The 21,028-nt window shown below is 34.3% G+C and overlaps 1 protein-coding gene across 2 annotated transcripts; it reads left to right on the top strand.

Moving 5' to 3' along the window:
- Positions 1-10,976: 10,976 nt before the first annotated feature.
- Positions 10,977-20,434, top strand: LOC104222988 (transcription repressor KAN1). 2 transcript variants are annotated; one of them, XM_009774338.2, is made up of 6 exons: positions 10,977-12,232; positions 12,649-12,725; positions 13,727-13,772; positions 15,145-15,319; positions 18,337-18,430; positions 19,695-20,434. In XM_009774338.2, exons 1-6 carry the CDS (start codon positions 11,398-11,400, stop codon positions 19,755-19,757), a joined length of 1,290 nt encoding a protein of 429 aa, XP_009772640.1. In that variant the 5' UTR covers positions 10,977-11,397; the 3' UTR covers positions 19,758-20,434. The 2 variants fall into 2 exon arrangements, with proteins under 2 accessions (XP_009772640.1, XP_009772639.1); XM_009774337.2 differs by having other exon boundaries at positions 11,081-12,232; positions 18,334-18,430.
- Positions 20,435-21,028: the final 594 nt, after the last annotated feature.

Below are 21,028 nucleotides of genomic sequence, written 5' to 3'. Positions count from 1 at the left end.
GCACTTAACCGTTACGTCAGTTTGAAATGACATCATTTCATCATGCGTCATTATGGCGCACGTTCCCCACGCGTTACATCGTTTCACTCACCTCTTCTATATTGAAATTAATGAGGCGACATTTGGGCTTTCTTGATTGGGGTGCCAATATTCTTATAAATAGGGATATGCACTCTTCATTTGAATTGTTGCATTTTTAGATCCTTTGAAGCTTGAGTTCTTTTCTTCTTCTAGTTTCCAGCTTCTGTGTTTTGTTTCTTCCTTCAGTATCTTTTGCTACTGTCATCTCCTTTATCTTTGTATTTCCTTTTCGCATACCATCTGAAAATGGCCAGTGTTTCCTCTGATCCTATGACATTGGCTGTGGATGCACCTCCTCATGAGGAAGGAGCAACCATGGTGGAAGATGAAAACTTTCCCACCGTGGATGAGATAATCCCACGTTCTGCGAAGGCTAGGTCAGACTTCAAGAACCTACCCGAGGACGAACCTGAACCTGTTATTTTTGTGATGGATGCGGCGGCGATTACTGCATTTAAGGCTAAGTGGCTAATATCGGCCCATGTTGAAATCGTTTCCGCTAGTAGTGATGTAGTACAAATACATCGCCTGGGGTACTGCGTATTTTACGCATACCCGTTTGTCATCGGCTACACGCTTCATCTTCCTTCCTTGGCTGAGGATTTTTGCCATTTTTACAAAGTGTGCTCGGCTCAGCTCTCTCCGTACATATATAAGTTTTTCCTCATGCTTATAAAATATGCAAAGCTATCTAACCGTGGTATTTCTCTCCGCCATTTGCTTCACTCCTTCGCCCCAAGTTTTCACAGGGGCACGATGATTCATATGCACCATCGGGGGACCAAGGGGTTGGTGGTGAAGATGGACGATAAAACTAATCGTCAATTTTTTGGAAAATTTCTTCTATGTGAAGATAGAGCACGTGGTATCAAACCCCAAAGGATTCCCCGAGGAGTGAAGCTTTGCTCGTAAGTGTTTCCATTCCAAAATGACTTCATCGTTTATTTTGGGGTAATCTGATCGTTCTCTTTCTACTTTTGCAGCCGAGCAAGAGCCTCCTTCACCAGTCGTTGACATTCGTGACTTGATGAGTGAGGTTTTTCCCCATAATGTGGGGATTCGCGAGTGGTCGCACTTCAATGAGAGGTTTAGGTAGACCTGCAGTTAGTGAGTCAACATTGGCTTTAATTGTTGACTTTTATATCGCCATTTCTATCTTATTATTTATGTTTATAGGTCGGAGGGTATCAAGAAGGGAGAGGGCTCCTATGCCTGTTTTTTACCAGTTGGGTATCTCGATCGAGCCCGTACTCGTTGTGGCTGCAAGTGAGCCTGCTCAGGACGCTACTATTTCGAAGACTACGGCTTTGCGCGGGCTTGGTCGCCTAGATGTTACTCCCATGGCGGGGGTTCTGGCTACCACAATTCATTTGGTGGACGAGTCGTCGGAGGGCGAAGACAAAGAGGCTTCGTTACAGAGGCGGATGATAGTGGCTAATGGGGTGACTGGGGCCGAGGGGCCTTTGAGGGGTGATCCCATGTTGGCAGTGTCTGAACCCCGACGGTGATACTAGTTTAGGCGTGGAGATCGTGCCTCTCTCGGGCGTTGAGGTGGCTCTCTTGGAAGGAGGGCAAAGTTTAGAGTCCGCTGTGGTTATTCCGAGTGGTCCATTGACTTCACAACATGCCCTTACTCCTTCTTCGGCCATCGATAGGGCAAAGGTCGTGGTTATAAATGACTATGAATCCGGTTCAGATATTGATCCTGAGGATATAAGCATGTTTGAGGCAGGGTTCACTCGGGTTGAGGCGGGAACGGACGGTTCCTCCTGCATGATTGAGGTCTTTTCGGATTGCGATTTGTTAGAGGACACGGTGAGCCTAGTACCCCAATTTTCCCTTCTTTGTTCCACTACTGAATGGCTTTGAGGGTGAGTTCTTTATTTCTTTCTTCGTTTTACGTCTTCCACACTTGCTAACTTTTTCTTTCTGTTCTTTTTTCTTTATTCAGACGTACATTTTGGAGACTGAGAGTATCCGCCGCGAGGAGAGGCGGGCTGCCATTTTTCAGAAAATAATTTCAAAGTACTGTCGATATCGTGATAAGTGCCGCGAGATGCATGCATGACTCAGGGCAGACATCGATCTTCAGTCCCTTATGGAGGAGTTGGAACAGAAGGACGAGGACCTGATGCGGTACATTGCCAGATGCAACGAACTTGAGGGGCTGCTTAAAGCTAAAGAAGAAGAGCTCGAGATGGGCAAGGGAGTTATGGATAGGTGTGTTGATCTTCAGGTAAAGGTGGTGGCCCTGCGGCTAGAACTTGAGCAGGGTGCCACTAGAGTTGTCGGTCTAAGTGTTGAATTGGCGGAGAAGGTGAGCGAGTTGGAAAGGAAGGCGACCGAGCTGGAGAGGGCTGAGGGAGCCCGAGTAGGGGCCTTGGAGAGGGCTGCGTCATTGGAAGATTTACCTGTGTTATCAGGTCTGAACGAGCAACTGAGATAGAAACGGCCGCTTTTGATGAGTGAATTGGTGGGCTTGAGAGAGACGTCTTGAGCCTGGGTGATCAAATTTTAACTCCCGAGGCTGAGAGGGCGTGATTGTTGTCTTCAACTCCTCTTGTGTACGCCTCTGTTGACGTTCCTCGCCCTTTGTACGAGATGTTGATCCACGCTGAGGCTCAACGGGATATATATAAGGTCTTGTTGGCAGCGGGGATGTTTCTGAAGCCTCTTTCGAGGAAGTTCGTGTTAAAGCGCGTGAGGCCCAGCCTGCCTTCGGCTATGACCCTGTGACACCGGAGGTCGGTGGAGATGATGAGGCTAAGGATGAGATTACCTTTGATGATGAACATTCTGATGGAGAGGGTAACGATGGAGGTGAAGCCGTTGAACCAAGCGGGGAGAGAGATGACGGCGTGTATGGGGATAATGTTGAGTGAAGCTTTTGTACTTAATTTTTCCTCCTGTATTTAGTTTTTTTTGTACTTAGTTAATTGGGTGGGCCCCCTTTTGGCCCTTTGTAAGACGATATTTTTTCTTTGAATGGAAAAGTTGATTTGTCCTTGATGGTACGTCTTTGGCTTTTCCTTCGCTTTTCTTTTCGAATTTCTTGGATCTTCTCGCAATAAGTCCTTGACTTTCAATAGTTAATTCGAACGAGGTCGAATTTGACATGTTAATTCGAGCAAGGTCGACTTTGTCGTGCTAATTCGAGCGAGGTCAAAGTTGACTTATTAATTCGAGCAAGGTCGAATTTGACTTGCTAATTCGAGCGAGGTCGAATTTGACTTGTTTAATTGATGATGACCGAAGGCCGCACGAGCGTGGATTCGAGCGGGGTCGAATATAACCCGTAATAAATTCGAGCGAAGTTAAATTTAACTCTTAATGAATTCGAACAAGGCCGAATGTACATTTCTTGTGTTGGCGTGATGTGTAAACTTGGCGGAGTTACTTAAGAACTCCGTATACTGCTTCGCTTACTCATTTGTTGGAGAATACTATATGTTGTTGTACGGTCCATACATACATTCAATGAGTCCCAGTCTATCTAGTCCCTTCATCGCTCGGCCTGAAGAGGTAGTTGATAGGCCGGGCGATGAATATTTTGCTCAAGTTTCAGGACGTCTTAATGTATGTACGAGATCAAATTTTAGCTAGTTGTTTCATCGTATAGTTTCTTTGGCGAGCGTGTGGGTGAGTGTTACCCACTTGCGTTCTATCCGCATGTTGGAGAGATTCGTATGTTTTCTGGGCTGGCGAGCTACTCCTAGTCTATACAGATTTTTCCTTTATGACGTTAAGTACCAACTTATTGGGGGGGAGGGGTTTACTCAACCGTTGCCTGCAGGCTGATATGGTGCGGTGCACTTTCTTGGTGTGCTATTGTGATGGCATTTGTTCCCTGTTCGTGTATCTGGGAGAATTCTTCTGTTCCTATCCCACTCTAAAAGAAAAATAGCAATTTAATCCCAAAGAGAATCGTTTGTTCCCTCGACTTGATTGGTTGACCAGTGGAGTGGAGCGTCGTAGAATGACTCGTTTTGCTCTGTACTTGAATGCTAGCTTTAGATCTGATCTCAGCCTCGTGCTCAGCTCATCGTTAGTCGAATCTGGGCATCTTGCGGACTGACAACTTACTTCACCCCTTGGGATCTCGAGTTCGAGTCCTTGTCCAATCTAGTCCCGGGTGCATAAAAATAAAGGAAACATAAGTCATACCGTAAATATATAGGCAGGACAAGCTTATTACTTCAAAGAATTACGCAGCAGGCTATCATCCCTTTCTAAGAGAGAGAGGGCAATATGCATAAGGTGTAGATTGGTATCTAACATTAATATGGCAATAGGATTGCAAATGTGCTCAGTTCGTAGTGGACATAATCCTACTCTGACAACTCACAGTCATGACGTACCAAACTCATCACTACAGACATAGCTTTCGTATAGATATCAAACATAATTTCGATTTCATGCAAAGATCTGACCTTGGTTGGTTTGGATATTTCAAGAGCTTGCCTACAAATTTCTCAAGTTTGCGTTTGTAACGAAAGGGCGAAGCTATGAAAACGGGAAGTGGATCTCGGACTGAATTTAGATCTAGAGGAAACTAAAATTTTGGTTTGGAACTTCCCACAAACGGCGCCAAATTGTTTGACCAAAAGGTTTAATTTTAAGCATTTTTGTTAAAACAATTAAATAAGAAGATATGAGGTAAATCTTAACCAGAGGTAATTTATTCTAGATCTGAGATAGAAGACAAGAATAACAAGTATAGCTAAACATAAAATTTGATTACAGTCGTAATTGGGTTCTATAATGTAAGGAACGGATGACGGCTTCAATAATATCAAATGATAATGAAGATTACATAAAGAAAAAGAGTCACCATTATCGAACAAGACAGACCTCCATGCATTTGATAAAGTTGAACTACAGATGAATGCCAGGATCCTGAGATTTATCTCCCTTTCGACGAAGAGCTTGAGAAGATGGAGCATCTTCTCTTTCAGAGAGATACATGTGTCTGTGTGTATGTTCCCATCATCAGCCCTCTTTCTGTTACTCTCTCTCATGATATTTATACAAGACACTTTTCTTACCCAGCGATCCTTAACCAGAGTACCTAAGTTCTTGGAATATCGTGTAGAATATTCCTTCAAAATGTCTAAGTGTTGAACTAGCCGTTCGGGCCGAACTAGGTGCTCGACCTCGACCGTAGCTGGACCATTCGTCGGTATATTGCTTCCTGTAGTTGACTTCGGTTTGGTTGACTCTTGGTCGTTCTTCTTTAAGTAAAATTCTTTTGATCAGATTTTGACCCACACAAAATTAAAGAAAAGGATTAATAGATTTCTAAGCTGGCAAGCTTCCGAAGAAGGAATCATTGACACGTGAGACAAATCTCATACTAGAAAGAGAGAGAAAAGTGAAGTGTTATATAATATAAAACACAAGTTCACATGGTATACGTATTTTTTGGGCTCGATGATGGCGTAGCCAAGGAATACATCCATAAAATCTATTAGCCGAAGCGGACAATGTGTATCATGGTTGGATATATGACAGTAATAAAAAAATGACAGCCTTTTCCGACTGGTAAATTCTAATAGAGCTTAGGTAAGTTGTTAATCTGCCAATATCTCAAATTTCACCTAATCCTGCGAAAAACGCATCTCAATAATGAAGCCAATAATTAGATTACCAGCTTCTCTTTGATCTAGACACATGAAAAATACATAATTAATAACAAGAAATTTTTTTATTTCTTATGGACCGACATGTAGAATAAATAGCACAGCAATATCCAGCCTTATGGTAGTGTAATCTTAGTCATTAAATAACTTTTCTTTTTTTGTTAACTATGTTCCTACCATTCACTGCCCTTGTCGGGAGAAAATAATATAAAGCCATGGGCATACACGAAAGAATAATAAGAAAACGAAAGTATAACAACCAATTATCGAGTCGAAAAGTCCTATATTCCGGGGCTGAGCTAGAGTGTTGGGAGCGGGTTCGGCCGAACATAGTAACTTTGATTAGAATTTTGTATTTGTCTAAAAAATTCATTGAATATGTATGCATTATTAATATAGAACCCAATAACTTAAAACGATTCACTACTAGAAAACTTCCTAAAACTGTCAGAAATACCTACCAAACTCGGTCGGAAAACTGAAAAAATCGATCGACTTTAATCCGTCGAAATTAGGCTGGTCGGTAATAAATAGTGACCGAAGTCGGTCGCAATTTCTGACTGATTTCGGTCGGTCAATTAAATTTCACAAACGACCCAAAAAGAAAAAATCTGCCGAAAAACAGACCGAAGTCGGTCGGTATTTTGAATTATGCAATTCAAAAATGCACCGTCGGGGAATCAGACCAGGTCTGTACTATCGCATGATACTATTCTACCACTAGATCATTGGTACATTTTGGTTTGAGACTTTTATTTTATTTTATTTTATTTGTACTCTTTAATTGTGTTTTCGCACGAAAATAACCGACTGAAGTCAGTCGATTTTATTAAAAATATAAAATTACCGACCGGAGTCGATCGACTTTTTAAAATGACTGACTGAAATTACCAACTGAAGTTGGTCGATTTCGTAAAAAAAATTAAAAATTAAAATGTTTTGAAACCGACTTCGGTCGGAGTCGGTCGGTTGGTCGGTTGGTCGGGGTCGATTTTGGCCGAATTTCTAGTAGTGATTAGAATTTCGAACACGTAAGCTTGAAACTATAGCTCTGCCTATATAGGGGGTAAACCGCTACCCAATAACGACACTTCATCCCCAAGTCTCCAATACGAGATCTTTAGTTAAAATTTAACGAGTAGTTGTCGCTCCACCCCAATCCTTGTTGGTACAAATATAACTAGTTAGCAACTAATGTAAATGAACCAACTATTTTCAACCCGAATTATTAAATTATATAATTGAATATTTGTTAAAAATATATAGTTATATTAAATAATTATCGTTTAAAATTAGTGAGTAATGAATATACTTTACTCCACATTCATGAGTAATGAATATAATTTTCTTCAACTTTGTTTCTTCTTGCCCCATGAAATTATCATTGATAAGAGATTATTGGTCTTTCTTTTTTTTTTTTCATTCCTAAAGTTTTAATTACATGGGACCCATTTAATTATCTAATGGTTCTGATTGATTGGGAATGAGCATATTTTGTATGGTATATAGAATTATAACGAAATATTAAAACTATGAAAGTACCAAATGTATTCCACATCCTCTATGTTACATTCTGTTCAAACTCAACCCCATTTAATTGAATGCACGTGGCAAAATCTTTCCTCTCAATATTAATTTAACGACTATTTGCAAGCTATTATTATTTTTTCTCTTTTTCCTTTTGGCAATTTTAAAAAGTAGAAGGAAATTGTCAAAAAAAATGATAAAGAACCAATTAACAATAACAATAATAATAATAATAATAATAATAATAATAATAATAATAATAATAATAATAATAATAATAATAATAATAATTAACTTTACAGTGTAACCTGATAAATAATCTTAGCTGATTTGCAAATGCGTGAAATTTTTTATGATCTCTCTTGACCGCTTTTATTTTTAAAAAGGAAGGAAAAAAGCATTACTATATGTTTAACAGGATCTAAAGTCAGTCGGTTCAGAATAAATATTATTTTATAATATGTATATATATAATATGAGTTGAAAGTAATTTAGTTGAACATGTAGAATCCATTCTAAATCTACCTCTAATACATAATGCGCGATTCGTTCAAATTTATATCATTGTATATTGTTTTATGTAGCTATACTGACCTAAAACTTTTAAAACTCATAAGAATTTGTCTTCAACAATTTCAATAGAGTAATTTTTGCCCAAAGCTGTCATAAAAAAATAGGAAACCTAAAAATGTACAACAATACAAAGCAGAGAGAGCAAAACCATATCCATAGCATTTAATGCTCCAGCCAAACACCACCTATGGACTTGTGTCATTTAGTGTGCCATTGGAGAGGGTGTCACTAAAATTAATAAAATAAATTAATTTATAAAATAAAATATGACACAATGATATTTGCAACTTCAAGACCTAGTTTTGTTAATCTCCAGTAAAAGCATTAAAAGTGCTGGAGAAGTTACTTCCCAATATGCTTTCAAGGCAATTAATATCATCAATAAATAAATAAGAAGAGTACTAACAGAAATTAATTTAAACCCTTTGATTTAGCCTTGGTTTTGAAAAACCTTTCATGAAGGAATTTTTTAGAGCACCATAATTTAGAGCTATATAAAAAATTGTATCCAAAATAATTAATTTCAAACTATGTATTTTTATAACTTTTTAGATACCTTGACTATTTATTTCAATTGTATAAATCTTTATTTTCAGGTCAAATTCAAAAAAGATTAACTAAAACTTTATTATTTTTAGCCAAATTAAAAAATTTAGCCTAAATAATGTAGTTCTATCCAAATTTTATTATAAATTGTATTCAAAAAAACTTATCTAAAAAGTAACATACTTAAAAAGGTAAAAATATATTTTATTTTTTAAAAAAAGCCACATATACAGAAAAATTCACGTGGCAGACGAGTGCACCCACACTAATTTGCCACATCAACGTCCAGGGGGTAATGGCTTTCAAAGTTGGGGGGGGGGGGGAGGTTAATTAAGACCAAAAATAGTTTAAGGTTGTAACTAATAATTCGTGATAAGTTTAGGGGAGTGATAAGGTATTTTGCCAGAATAAATTAATACTTATCTGCATCAGATATTTACATAAAATTAAACAAAAAATACTCCCTCCGCTCACTTTTACTTATCCAATTTGGACTTTTTACGTCCTTTAAGAAATAATAACTGTAGCTTGTATTATACCATATAAATCATAATAACGTTAACATTTCAAAAAGTCTTGAGAAATAATTTAGAAAATGAGCAATTAATGATAATGGTAAAACATGAATTTTTTTTAATATTTTTTCTTGATTTAGCATAGTGAAAAGTAAATGTAAAAATATATTTTTGGTATAGTGGACAAGTAAAAGTGAACGGAGAGAGTACATATTTACTAACCTGTTAAACTATAAATGAGTGTTCGAACAGAAATATTTTATATTTATTAATTTGATATAAATATCGAATTTGAGTAACTTCTTATCGCGACACGGGGGGGGGGGGGGATGGATACTATTCATATTTTGATGGACCATGTCATGTGAAGGAAAACATAATAAAACCCAAGATGCCAGACAAAGTTGTTGAAAGATTAGAAGAGAATATTTGGGAGTATGAAAGGGAATTAGAAGGTAATGTGTGTGTTTTTATTTAGGTTTATGCACATTTTAGCCATTTATGCCTATTAACAAACAAATACCCCTTTTGTGTGGCGCTCTCTCTCTCAAGTCAATGCCTTTCTTGTACTTTTATGTTCATACATATGTATTCGTGTACATATATTATAAGTATTTAACTTATATATATTGATAATATAAAAATACTTTATACTTTTAAAATAATTTTGAGCCGATCATCTGTCGAAAACAGTCTTTCTGATACCTTCTTAAGGTAGGGATAACATGTGCGTACACTCTACCCTCCTCAAATCCTACTTGTAAAGCTATACTGAGTATGTTATTGTTGCTGTTGTTTAATCTTGTAGGATAGTTATCATCTTTACCAAGTTATAGAGATTTTCTGTAATTATAAACGACTTGATTGTATAAATATTTTTTATATTATCAGTAAGTAAGACATATACATTATAAGTGCATAAATAAGTATATGTGATCACAACCCCACCACCCCCACCCCCACCTAGTTTCAAGAATCCAGTGTTGGGGTTGGGGTATGTTAAAGAATACTACAAAAATCTGAGTAGAAGCTGTAGATGACATTATCTTAAATACGTTTGTCTGTCCGTGTTGGTATAAATTGGTATTTATAATTAATTTATTAATCAGAAAAAATAATTAGAGTAAGATAAAGTGATATATATACAGAAAAAAAGAAAAAAAGATACTATAAAGAAACAGAGAAATCTGAGAGAGAGAATGAAAACGGAAAAGACAAGAAGTAGAAGCGGAGAGAGTGGGGGAAAAAGTATCACAGTAGAGTTATCTGCGGGAACGAAAATTTGATCAAACAGTGACTATTTATCTTTTTTGGGTTCAAAAAAAAAAATTAACTTTTATATTAATTAAATAAATTTTACATTATCAATTTCCTCAAAAATCAACTATATGTAAACGTTTACGGTATCATATTTCTTTCTAGATTTAAATTTTGTAGGTAAAAGAAATTTTACACTGCATTTAAAAAAAGGCAGCCCAGTACACGAAGTATCCCGCATTCATTTAGGGTCCGGGGATGGACCTCACCCTGAGAGGAGTGATGTAGGCAGCCTACGCCGATTCCACTGCTCGAATCTTTGACCTATAGATCACACAGAGACAAATTTTATACTAACTGCTTATAACAAGTTATCCCTCTATTTTTCAAGTTTTTAACATGAAATATTATCTATTGTTGTTATGTCAATTTTATGTGATGGTAAAAAAATTGTACAAGTTAATTACATGTAATTGACTATGGTAAACTTCATTCATAATCTGATGAAGAAAACAATTAGTAACCTATGCTAATATTTTTATTAGATAATAAGACCATTATAATATCAGTTTATATTTTTTTTCTTTATATACATGCTATATTTTTAAAAAAAATTAAATTAGTGTCTTCTTTCTTTTGTTTGTATTTCTGAAATTTATGTATTTTTGTTTTTTCTTTTGCTATTTTGCTTTGTTTTGACTAGAGAGAGAGAAGAAAATAGCCTCTCCTTGTTCTAGTGTCATTTTCCAAGATATACTCTAATCCAAAATCCCCCTTCTTCTCTTCCTTTTCATTCCTTTCCTTCTACTAAAATTCCTCTCTTTTCATTTTTCTTTAATTTCTTCATTTCTTCTTCTTCTTCTTGTTTTCTTCTTCTGCATATATGTTTACTATTAAAAGAAGATAAAAGAGTTTCTTTTGAGTTCTTCTATTAGCTTTACATAAAGAATAAACTCTCTTTTCTCACTTTTTCTTTCTAAATCTATTAGCAAAATCAAACTTGAAGTTTGTCCATCTTTTCCTTTTTCCCTTTTTCTTACAACTCTTTGTGTGTTTCTTGTTTGTGTTTTTGTGCAACTTTTACTCTATTCTCCAGGGTATATTATCATAAATTTTGGGTTTTTTGGAGCTAACAAAAAAAGGAAAAGTTAAAGTCTCCCCCAAAGCAAAAAAGCTACTATTAGAAAATTAAAGAAAACATTCTTGAAATCTTGTTTTTTTTGTTAAATTTTCTTTAGTAGTAGTTATAATCCATAAAAATGCCCTTAGAAGGGGTTTTCATTGAACCCCAATCAACTAATTCAAAGCAAATTCCTGATCTTTCTCTCAACATTAGCCCACCAAATAGTTCTTCTTCTCCATCTTGTAACAACATCAATGAATTACTAGCAACTTCTAGTTTCGATCTCTCGAGTCGTTGTACTACTGAAGTGAGTGAAAATCATAGGAGATTAGAGTTCAGTAAGTCGGGAAATTGCCTTACAGAACTCTCGTTAGCTCATCCAACCACCACTACCACCACCACCACCAACACCACCAGCGCCACCATCTACGATGAATCAAGAAGGGGTTTCTTAGACCTACCAAGAAACCCTTATTACAACAACCACTATAGTCAAAATTATAACCATATGGTGCAACCAATGAATCAAATAAATCATGGGGTTTCTTCTTTAGATGTATCAGACGGTTTAAGACCTATAAAGGGTATTCCAGTATACAATCACAACCGTTCATTTCCTTTCTTGGCTAATTTAGACAAGGAAAAAGATCCAAAGATGTGTTTTTACCCAATGGCTTCATCATCTTCACCACTTTTTTCTCCTCCATCTTCATCTCCTTATATTAATAATAGGTTTAATGGAATATCATCTTCTTATCAAGTGCCACATCATCACTTACATCATAGTCAATATGGTGTAGGATTAGGGCATTCTTCTCATGAAACTGCAACTTCTCATCATAGTTTGATGAGATCAAGATTTCTACCAAAACTTCCAGCTAAAAGAAGTATGAGAGCACCAAGAATGAGATGGACTAGTACTCTTCATGCCCGGTTTGTTCATGCTGTGGAGCTTCTTGGCGGCCATGAAAGTACGATTTCCTGTACTTATTTTATATTATCAGAGAGGGATCCAGAATTTTAATCTTGTTGGTTTCATACCTTTCATATTCTTAGCTTGAACACATTGTATATCAGTTCAAAATATTGATTTTTGTGATTGTCACGGATTGTCTATTTTTGTCTTCTTGAGACGAGAGTCTCTCGTAAATAACCTCTCTATCCCTCCGTAGTAAGGATAAGGTCTGTGTATATTCTACCCTCCCCGAACCCCACGTATGAGATTTTACTGGGTGGTTATAGTTGTTGTTATTTTGTTCTAAAATATTGAGTTTAATTGAACCCGTTGCATTTATACTCTGTATTTTATAATTTCAATATTTTTGAGGTGGGAAATGATGAAAAAGGTCTAATTTTGGATTTTTATTTTTGTGTTCTTGATTTTTAGGGGCAACACCAAAGTCAGTATTGGAGCTAATGGATGTGAAAGATCTTACTCTTGCTCATGTCAAAAGCCATTTACAGGTACGTAGAAAAAAAAATTAGTAGAATATTAAATAGAAAAAAAGAATCTATTTTTTTAAAAAAATATTCTTTTTTCTTCTATTTTTCTCTCTGTCAAAGGTCCCTCCCTAGCTCAGGATGAATTCCTCCGGCACATTAGCCGATAAAAATACAGTGAATGACTGAGTGAATGAATTAAAGAAACAAGTCTGATCTTTCTGATAGTATCAGAGAGAAAGAAAAAAAACAAAGTGAGAGAAATATACTTAGGTAAATATACTAGTCCTACTATAGTAAGAATAATAGGGTGGGGGTGGGGGAGGGGTACTAGGGTTCTGTTACAGACAAAAGTAAGTCATCATTATTCAATAATTCACCTCGTGATTAATGAATCAATTCCAAGAAAGAAGCATTTGACTCTGGAAAAAATTTCCCTCCCTAGAAACTCTTACCACTCTATTTTTAGTGTTTGTTTTGTTTTTTTCTTTGTTTTCAACGTCATTTCACGAGAGGTAAGTGTAATGTGCAGTACCGTCTCTCTTCGTTCACTTTTACTTGTCATGTAAAGTCAATAAATTTTTATCAACATTTTGACATGTATTTTTTCACCATATTAATATGAAAAAAATTACAAATTATAGTACTTTTCATATACAGTTAAATCTTTCTATAACAGTCTCATTTGTTTTGAATATTTTTTTGGATGTTATAGCGAAGTGCTGTTATATAGAACATATATTATAACATAATATAAAAATTGGTTTCGGAAAAGCTTCACTTTTATAGTGAAGTGTTATTATATAGGGCTGTTGTTATAGAGATGTGTGACTGTAGTTTCCGAATATCTAAATTTTAAGCATAAAATATTAAAAAAATCTAATGCAATTTAACTTCAAAAATTAGTCAAATTGACTCTCGAAAAATGAAATATGACACGTAGAGGGAGTTGTACTTATTTGTTGAATTTCTTGAAATATGGTTGTTGTCTTAACATTTGAAAAAAAAATTCTTTCCCAATGCAGATGTATCGCACTGTTAAAACTACTGACAAACCTGCAGCTTCCTCTGGTAAGTTGTCTTGCTTTAAGTCTTGTGCTTATTTACTTTCTTCCTTTTTATATTTTCTTCCTAATATTCAGTGTTATTAAACTCATTTTGCACCATAAAATGACATTAATTATGTGGTGATTTTCTTCTATTTGGTGTACATGCATTATACACTTGCATTTAACAATGTTTTAAACGACGATAGGCGTAAAGGCTTGACTAATGTTACACAAATGCGGATCCACGATTTAATGCGATGGAGCATAGTTTTCTGCTCAACCAATGTCTCCCCCTAAAGACTTTTAGTGTTTTGGGTGCTAAGTAATTTAAATTAATAATTTTCAAGGTATAAAGACGTAGATATATATAATTTCTGCTAAAGTTTACGGGGTCCGATAATCCCTTAATATTACACACAGATCCGCCTCTGATGAACTCCCTATACTGTCCATAGTTATACATATTTTTTTGGTTGTTCCGAAATAGAGATCTAATTAAAATGCCTATTTATAGCATATGAGCTCGATCCATGGTAGTACAACTACAATATGTTCTTTTTTAAAAAGAGAATTGAGACACAGGAAAACAACATCTTTGATTAATGTAGATTATTTTTACACGTATATTTTAACCTATTACAACAGGTAACCTACATTATTTTTTTATTGTTACTAGTCACACATTTTAAAAACGATTAGTTATAGATATCTTTTAGATAATATAATAGTATTAAAATTGCTCCAGCTTACCGAGGATATCATCCTCAATAGGAAAAGGCGGAAGTCGAGAATTAGGGTAGAAGGTTAACAACTTTCCCTCTGTTCCAATTTATGTGAACTTGTTTGACTGGACACGGAGTTTAAGAAAAAATGAAGACTTTTAGAATTTGTAGTCCTAAACAAGTTAAAATGGGGCCCAAAGTATTTGTGTGGTTATAAAAGCTTCTCATTAAGGGTAGAATTGAAAGTTTAAGCTAAATTGCTTCCAAATTTAGAAAGGGTCATTTTTTTTGGAACAGACCAAAAAGGAATATGTTCACATAAACTGGAACGGAGTGAGTAGTCATTAATCTCCTAATCTTATCAGTAGTACCAGTACTATTTTTGTATTTTTCTTATTCCTGGTTCTCTATTATTATTATTGTTGGTACTGTTTGTACTTTATTTGCACTGTTCTTGAGTCGAGAGTCTATCGGAAATAGCGTCTCTACCTTCACAAGATAGGGATAACGTCTGCATATGCATTACCCTTCTCAAACTCCACATATGAAACACTGGATTTATTATTGTTGTTGATAGTATTAAAATTCTTTTACAAACTGTGAGTACATAAAAGTTAAACTATATATATAAGTTTTTGTTTTTGATTTTTTAATTTGTTATTATCTTATTAGGGCAATCAGATGGGTCAGGAGAAGATGATCTCACAACAATAGGTAGCACCGGCACCGGTGACCGGACTGGTTTATGCCGGTTTACGGATCAGAGAGGAGCATCCGATGGATCTGTACAACCCGAATCCGATTACCCATCTACTGCAAATCCTACTCTTTGGAGTAACTCCTCAAGGTATAGACCTCATGTATACACTACTTAAAACTTTAGTGAAAGTCCTATATATTTTATTTAAATGGGACTTAATGTTTGACGCGTTTAACTTTTATATACTGACACTTCAAAAAAACTTTTAAATTATTAGAATACTTAAAGATAATTATAGGTAATAGTTCATAGAAAAATTTAGATTAGTAATCTGAAAAATAAAATAAATTACCTACAACCAGCTGTGGAGCTATATGTAATTAATGGCGTGAGTTCAATTGAAACCCCTTAATTGGAAAGAGATTCTATACTAATATGGTAAAATAATTTTGTTCATGTACTACCATACTAATGTGGTAGATATTCTATATATTTAAATTATTGAATCCCTTATGGGGAATCGTTTAATCTAATGGTAAAGGTGGTTAAAAAGTTGCTTCAGGGCATAGAGTGAAAATTTTTATATGTATATTTTTTAATATCCTCGATATAATTTCTGTATATAATGCAGATTTGTTTTTACAACGTAGTTGTTGTGTGACCTATAGGTCAACGGTAAATTTGTTTTCGTGCGACCTATAGGCTATGGGTTTGAGACGCTGAAGCAGCTACTAATGCTTGCATTAGGGTAGACTGTCTATATCACACAGGGGCGGAGATAGAGTGTCGGGAGTGGGTACGACCGAACCCAGTAGCTTTGGTTTGAACCCTGTATTTGCCTTAAAAAATCTATTGGATATGTATAAATTATTAATTTAGAACTCATTAACTTAAAACGATTAGAATCCCGAACCCATAAGGTTAAAATTATAAAAACCATGGTTCACAAGTAGTGTAGTGTAGGACTTTTGAAGTAATGAGTTGCATACTTTTTCTTTTGCATGGAGTTAACATGAATCTTTGAAATGCAAAACACACGTCCAACATTTTCTAAAGAATAAAAGAGTTCTTGTGGCAGCTTTTGCTTTTCTTCTCTTTCATTTTTCCACTTTCTACTTTCAACTCCTTTATTCCCATTTTAATTACTTCTTGTCGTACTATTTTCTACCCTCTATTCTTAATTATTTTTCATGCATTAAAAAAGGCATTAAAGAGCGAATAATATTACTAAGAATTCTGGTGGGACGAATAGAATTTTTCCACCATATCAGAAATCTCAATTTCCAATCCTAAGATGGAAAAAATTTTGATAGAGAATACTTCCTTTTTTGATGGGCTTTATGAGACATGAATTCGAGTTAGTCGGCGCATATGGTAATTAATTAACTTTGGTGAATAAAGAGAGGAGAGAACAGTACTCATATGGTAATTAATTAGGATTATTATTATGATAAGAAAGCAAAAAGATTACTACTATACTTTTGCATTACTGCTAAACTTTTGCTTTTCTTTTCTTTTCTTTATTCTTTTACTTTGGTTGTTTTCTTAATTTGTTTTATTAAAGATATAATAAACTTTTTTTTTTGCTTTGTTGTTATTCTCTTCACGAGGAGATTTTGGCAAATAAGTCCAAAAAAAGACCAGTATCTTGACTTAAGTGCTCTGCTTTTCTCAAAGTAATATTTATTTAATGTATCCATGTCTTCTTTGGTCGTGTACATGTTTGTCTTTTTTAATTATTTATTTTTTCGTCTATTTAAAGTAGAAAAAAACTATCAGATCTTGTTATGATCCAGTTACTATGCCTGCTTCTATAATTTGTCTTTTCCTTAATGAAATTCTTAGTTCCTATTTTCTAAATATTTAATCAACTCCAAGATATATAATAAAATCCTCACAAAATAAATATACGAATCTGCATGTCTCAGCAGATGATTTTTGTTGTACTTTTTTTACTCTAGTAGTTGTAAGAAGGGACTTTTATTTGTCATATTGTACTTTGAGAAGTTTTACTTTGACCGTTCCACAATTATTTTATAAAAAAAAAAAAAACAGTTGAATTAAATGACAAGTACTGTAATTCAAATGTTGTCACATTGTAGGATTAAAGAAAACATAAATTTAAATATTTACAGGCTAATAAAGTATCTTAATAATTATGTTTTGCTATAGCTCCTTAATAGGAATTAGTCACAAAAGTACTACTTCCTTAGTTTAAATTAGTTTCATTATCAAGGGTCAATTGAGCTAATTTTATGATTTGCTAATTATTAAATAGAGATTACTTCAATTAGTGTCTTATATTTGCTTGAAGAAATGATTCGTTGTTGTCTTTATATGATTTTGGATCATTTTCACCTCGTACACTAGCTTTTGCAGTAGAGATCGGCCCAAGATATATTATTATATTAAGAAAAAATATACTGTATAGCCGTCGTAAAAAAATAACCGAAAAATGTGTAAAATTTGTATATTTTTATTAGGCGGATCCAGGATTAAAATCATATGGGTTCAACTCTTAAGGTTTTTAGCAATGAACCCATTATACTTTTAAAGTTATGGGTTCATATCCACTATTTTTGCAATTTTAGTGAATTTTTACATATAAATTTTTACACCACATCGAAAGTTATGGGTTCAATTGAACCCGTCCGTTGTTAACTACATCTGCCTCTCTATATATATACACACACACATATACATTCTGTTTGTTAATTATATACAAAAGTTATACAAATTGTATACAGTTTTTCGATGACTAGCTATAAATAATTTCTGGCATGAGTTAAAAGTGATATATTATTAACATGGCACTGAAGCCCTATATATCCTTGTTATTATGTTTTGCGAGTTGGGTTCGATATTATATTATTTACGCTCCAGTTGTCAAAGCATTGGGGTGCAGGAGAAGGGAGATGTTAGATTTTCTCATATTGATCAAGTAAATAAGATATTCTCGTTATATGGTTTTGCGCTTTTGGGTTGAGTTACGCTCGATGTCAATATTTTTTTTTTACGAGCAGCAATAGTGAAATTTAGCTGAATTAAAGTATACATTTATTTTTTTTCATTTTAATTATATGGATAGTCAAATTGTAATGACTTAATTTTAGCACAAGATAGACTGAAAAAAAACATAATTTTTACTTGAAATTTTACAGCAGTAGAGAAGGATGGTTGCAAGCTAACTCAAATGATGCAAATGGTCTTAGATCACCTTGCTTTCCATCTCAACAAAAATCAGGTCACCAAATAGAGGTACAATTCTCATACTCTTATTCTAATTTCATAATGTTATATGTACAAAAATTAAAACACTAATAAACGGATCCAAAATTTGAAGTTTATGAATTTCTACAACGATCTCGAGTTTGTGTACAATAATATGTAACTGGATTCACGGTCATATAGATATAGATATTAGTAACTTTGTTAATATATTTATAGGATTTGAGAAAAGTTATTTGGTTCACGTGAACCGATAGTGTTACCCATAGCTAGGGGTGTTCAAACCCGAAAAATCAAACCAAACCGATTAAAAACCCCGTCTAGGTTTAGTTTGACTTGGTTTGGTATTGAGTAAAAAAATTCGAACCAAACCGACATATAAATATATAACTTTTTTTATATTTTTAAGACTTTATAGTGAATTTTCTTTAGAAAATGTAGAAATATTTGGATCCTCTCATGTATTAACCTTGAAAGCAATAAATTAACGAAAAATTATTGTTAGATGACTAAAAAAATAACTATCATGTGTTACTAAAAAAATTCTCCCATTAGAATATTTTAATAGATCATATGTTTGTCAATTTTTTCCATATTTACTAAACATATATTCACTTATCAAAGCTTTATCTATAATTTTAACAAAGTAAGATTGAAATAATATTCATGTCACAAAAAAAAAAACGAAAACTCGAAAAACCCGACAAAACCGAACCAATCCAAACCGATATAGTTGGTTTGATTTGGTTTTGGTAAAAACCGAACCAACCCAGTCCATGTACACCCCTGTAGCTAACACTATAGTTTCGCCCCCAAAGCTATTGGTTCACGTGAACCGATAGTGTTAGCTATGCTATAGTCCCCGGCCCCCACCCCACCCCCAAAACACTTTAGAGCAACTCGAGATTATTATTGTATACTTCAATTATATGTTTTTGTATATTAACTCGAGATTGCCGTAGGAATCAAATGTGGCAAATTAATTTTTATAAATTCCTTACATCCTTTAAGTTTCAAGTTTATCACAATATAACTAATTTCTCCTCTTTTTTTTGTTTCAACTTCAGATTAATTGAAATTTTCTTTACATTGTCAGTATACAAAAATTAAGTTTTCTTTGTCATGTCAGCCTTCTTAATCTATGATACAATTAGTATATATCTTCAGGAAAGCCTAAATTAAAGTCTGTTATCGATAGATGGTTATTTAATTTCTATCATATTTGTCTATTCCTAATTACTATATTGAAAACACTATGATTAAATGAACTAAATATATCATTTTGGATAATCAGAAAAATCCAAGCTTGGAGTTCACATTAGGAAGACCAGATTGGGTTGAAAAGGAGCATGATTGAAGATGAACACGTTCGAATTAAAGCATGGGCATCTGCTATTAAAAAGGGAGCAGTAAATCGTCGATCTGAATCATCACTTCAATTTGATCTTGACTTAGCTGATTATTTTTCTGAGTCTTTTCCTTTTCTGTAATTTTGGAATGGAAGAGAAGGCATGAGCATGAAAATTATTATGAGCTACATAAAGAAAGCAAAAAAAAAAAAAAAAAAAAAAATGTATTGCCCTAAGGTAATATAGCTAATTAAACTCCCATGCAGATGACCTATAGAGTTGGACGTGTTTTTTTTTTCTTTTTTTTGTTTTAAGGTTTCCCATCCATATTTTAACCTACCCGCCTTTTTTACCATGCCCGAGATGGCCTTATGGGTAGCAGCCTCCTACAGAAATGGTCTTGTGGTCGACTTCTATTCTGCTTGTTGGAAAGTTCTTTCGGATCTCTTACCGGGTCAACCCGCTGATCAATATCCGATAGTGGTTGACCTCTATGGTATTTATACCTCTTTTTTTTTTTTTTTTTGGTTTTGTTAATCTTTGTTTTTTTATTTTATTTCTTGGGTTGGTTGATTTCTAGCCATTGGCTATGAGTCTCTAATGTAAAAGTTCGATTAATTAACTACAATCGTGGACATATTTGAAAAAATAGAAAGAGTTGAAATTCAACTGGAAGTTTCTGTGATATCTTGTCCTAATCTCCTTCCTCTTCAACCCCTCCCAAACAAACCCTACAAATCCTACTTATTGTAATATATGAATGTATATATTTTTTATATATTTATTGTAAAACCCTGACAAAATGCATGTTAGAAGCAAATAGTTTGATCGATATACTTATATATGAGATAGATTAATATTGCAATCAGTAATTTTAATACAGTGAAATTAATAAACTAAGAAATGGAAGATACTAATTACAATTATTTTGTACATTTACTTAGTCTAATGAAACTAAGTAAATGAGGTGGCAAGTCATGTGACATCCACCTCAATAAATGCCTGTCTCACGTAAGATTGGATATCCACCTTGGACAAACTTAACAGAAGAGGGGTATATTTGAACCAATATTATAACGACAAGAGTATATTTAGACTCAAAGTATAACGCGGGGTAAATTTAAACCTTTCCCGATAGTACAAGGGTATATTTTGCCCTTTTCCGTAATATAATTGGATTGCATGCCAAGTAGGCAACTCAAACTAGTGTTGAATTAGTTACGTAGTTAAACAGAAAAATCCGTCATTAATCTAATTTAACAACGGATTAGTGATAAAT

This window comes from Nicotiana sylvestris, chromosome 5 (genome assembly GCF_000393655.2).
Source record: "Nicotiana sylvestris chromosome 5, ASM39365v2, whole genome shotgun sequence".
Lineage (NCBI taxonomy): Eukaryota > Viridiplantae > Streptophyta > Magnoliopsida > Solanales > Solanaceae > Nicotiana > Nicotiana sylvestris.
Note: the sequence above shows the minus strand (reverse complement) of the source record. Positions and strands in the feature narration are given on the sequence as shown.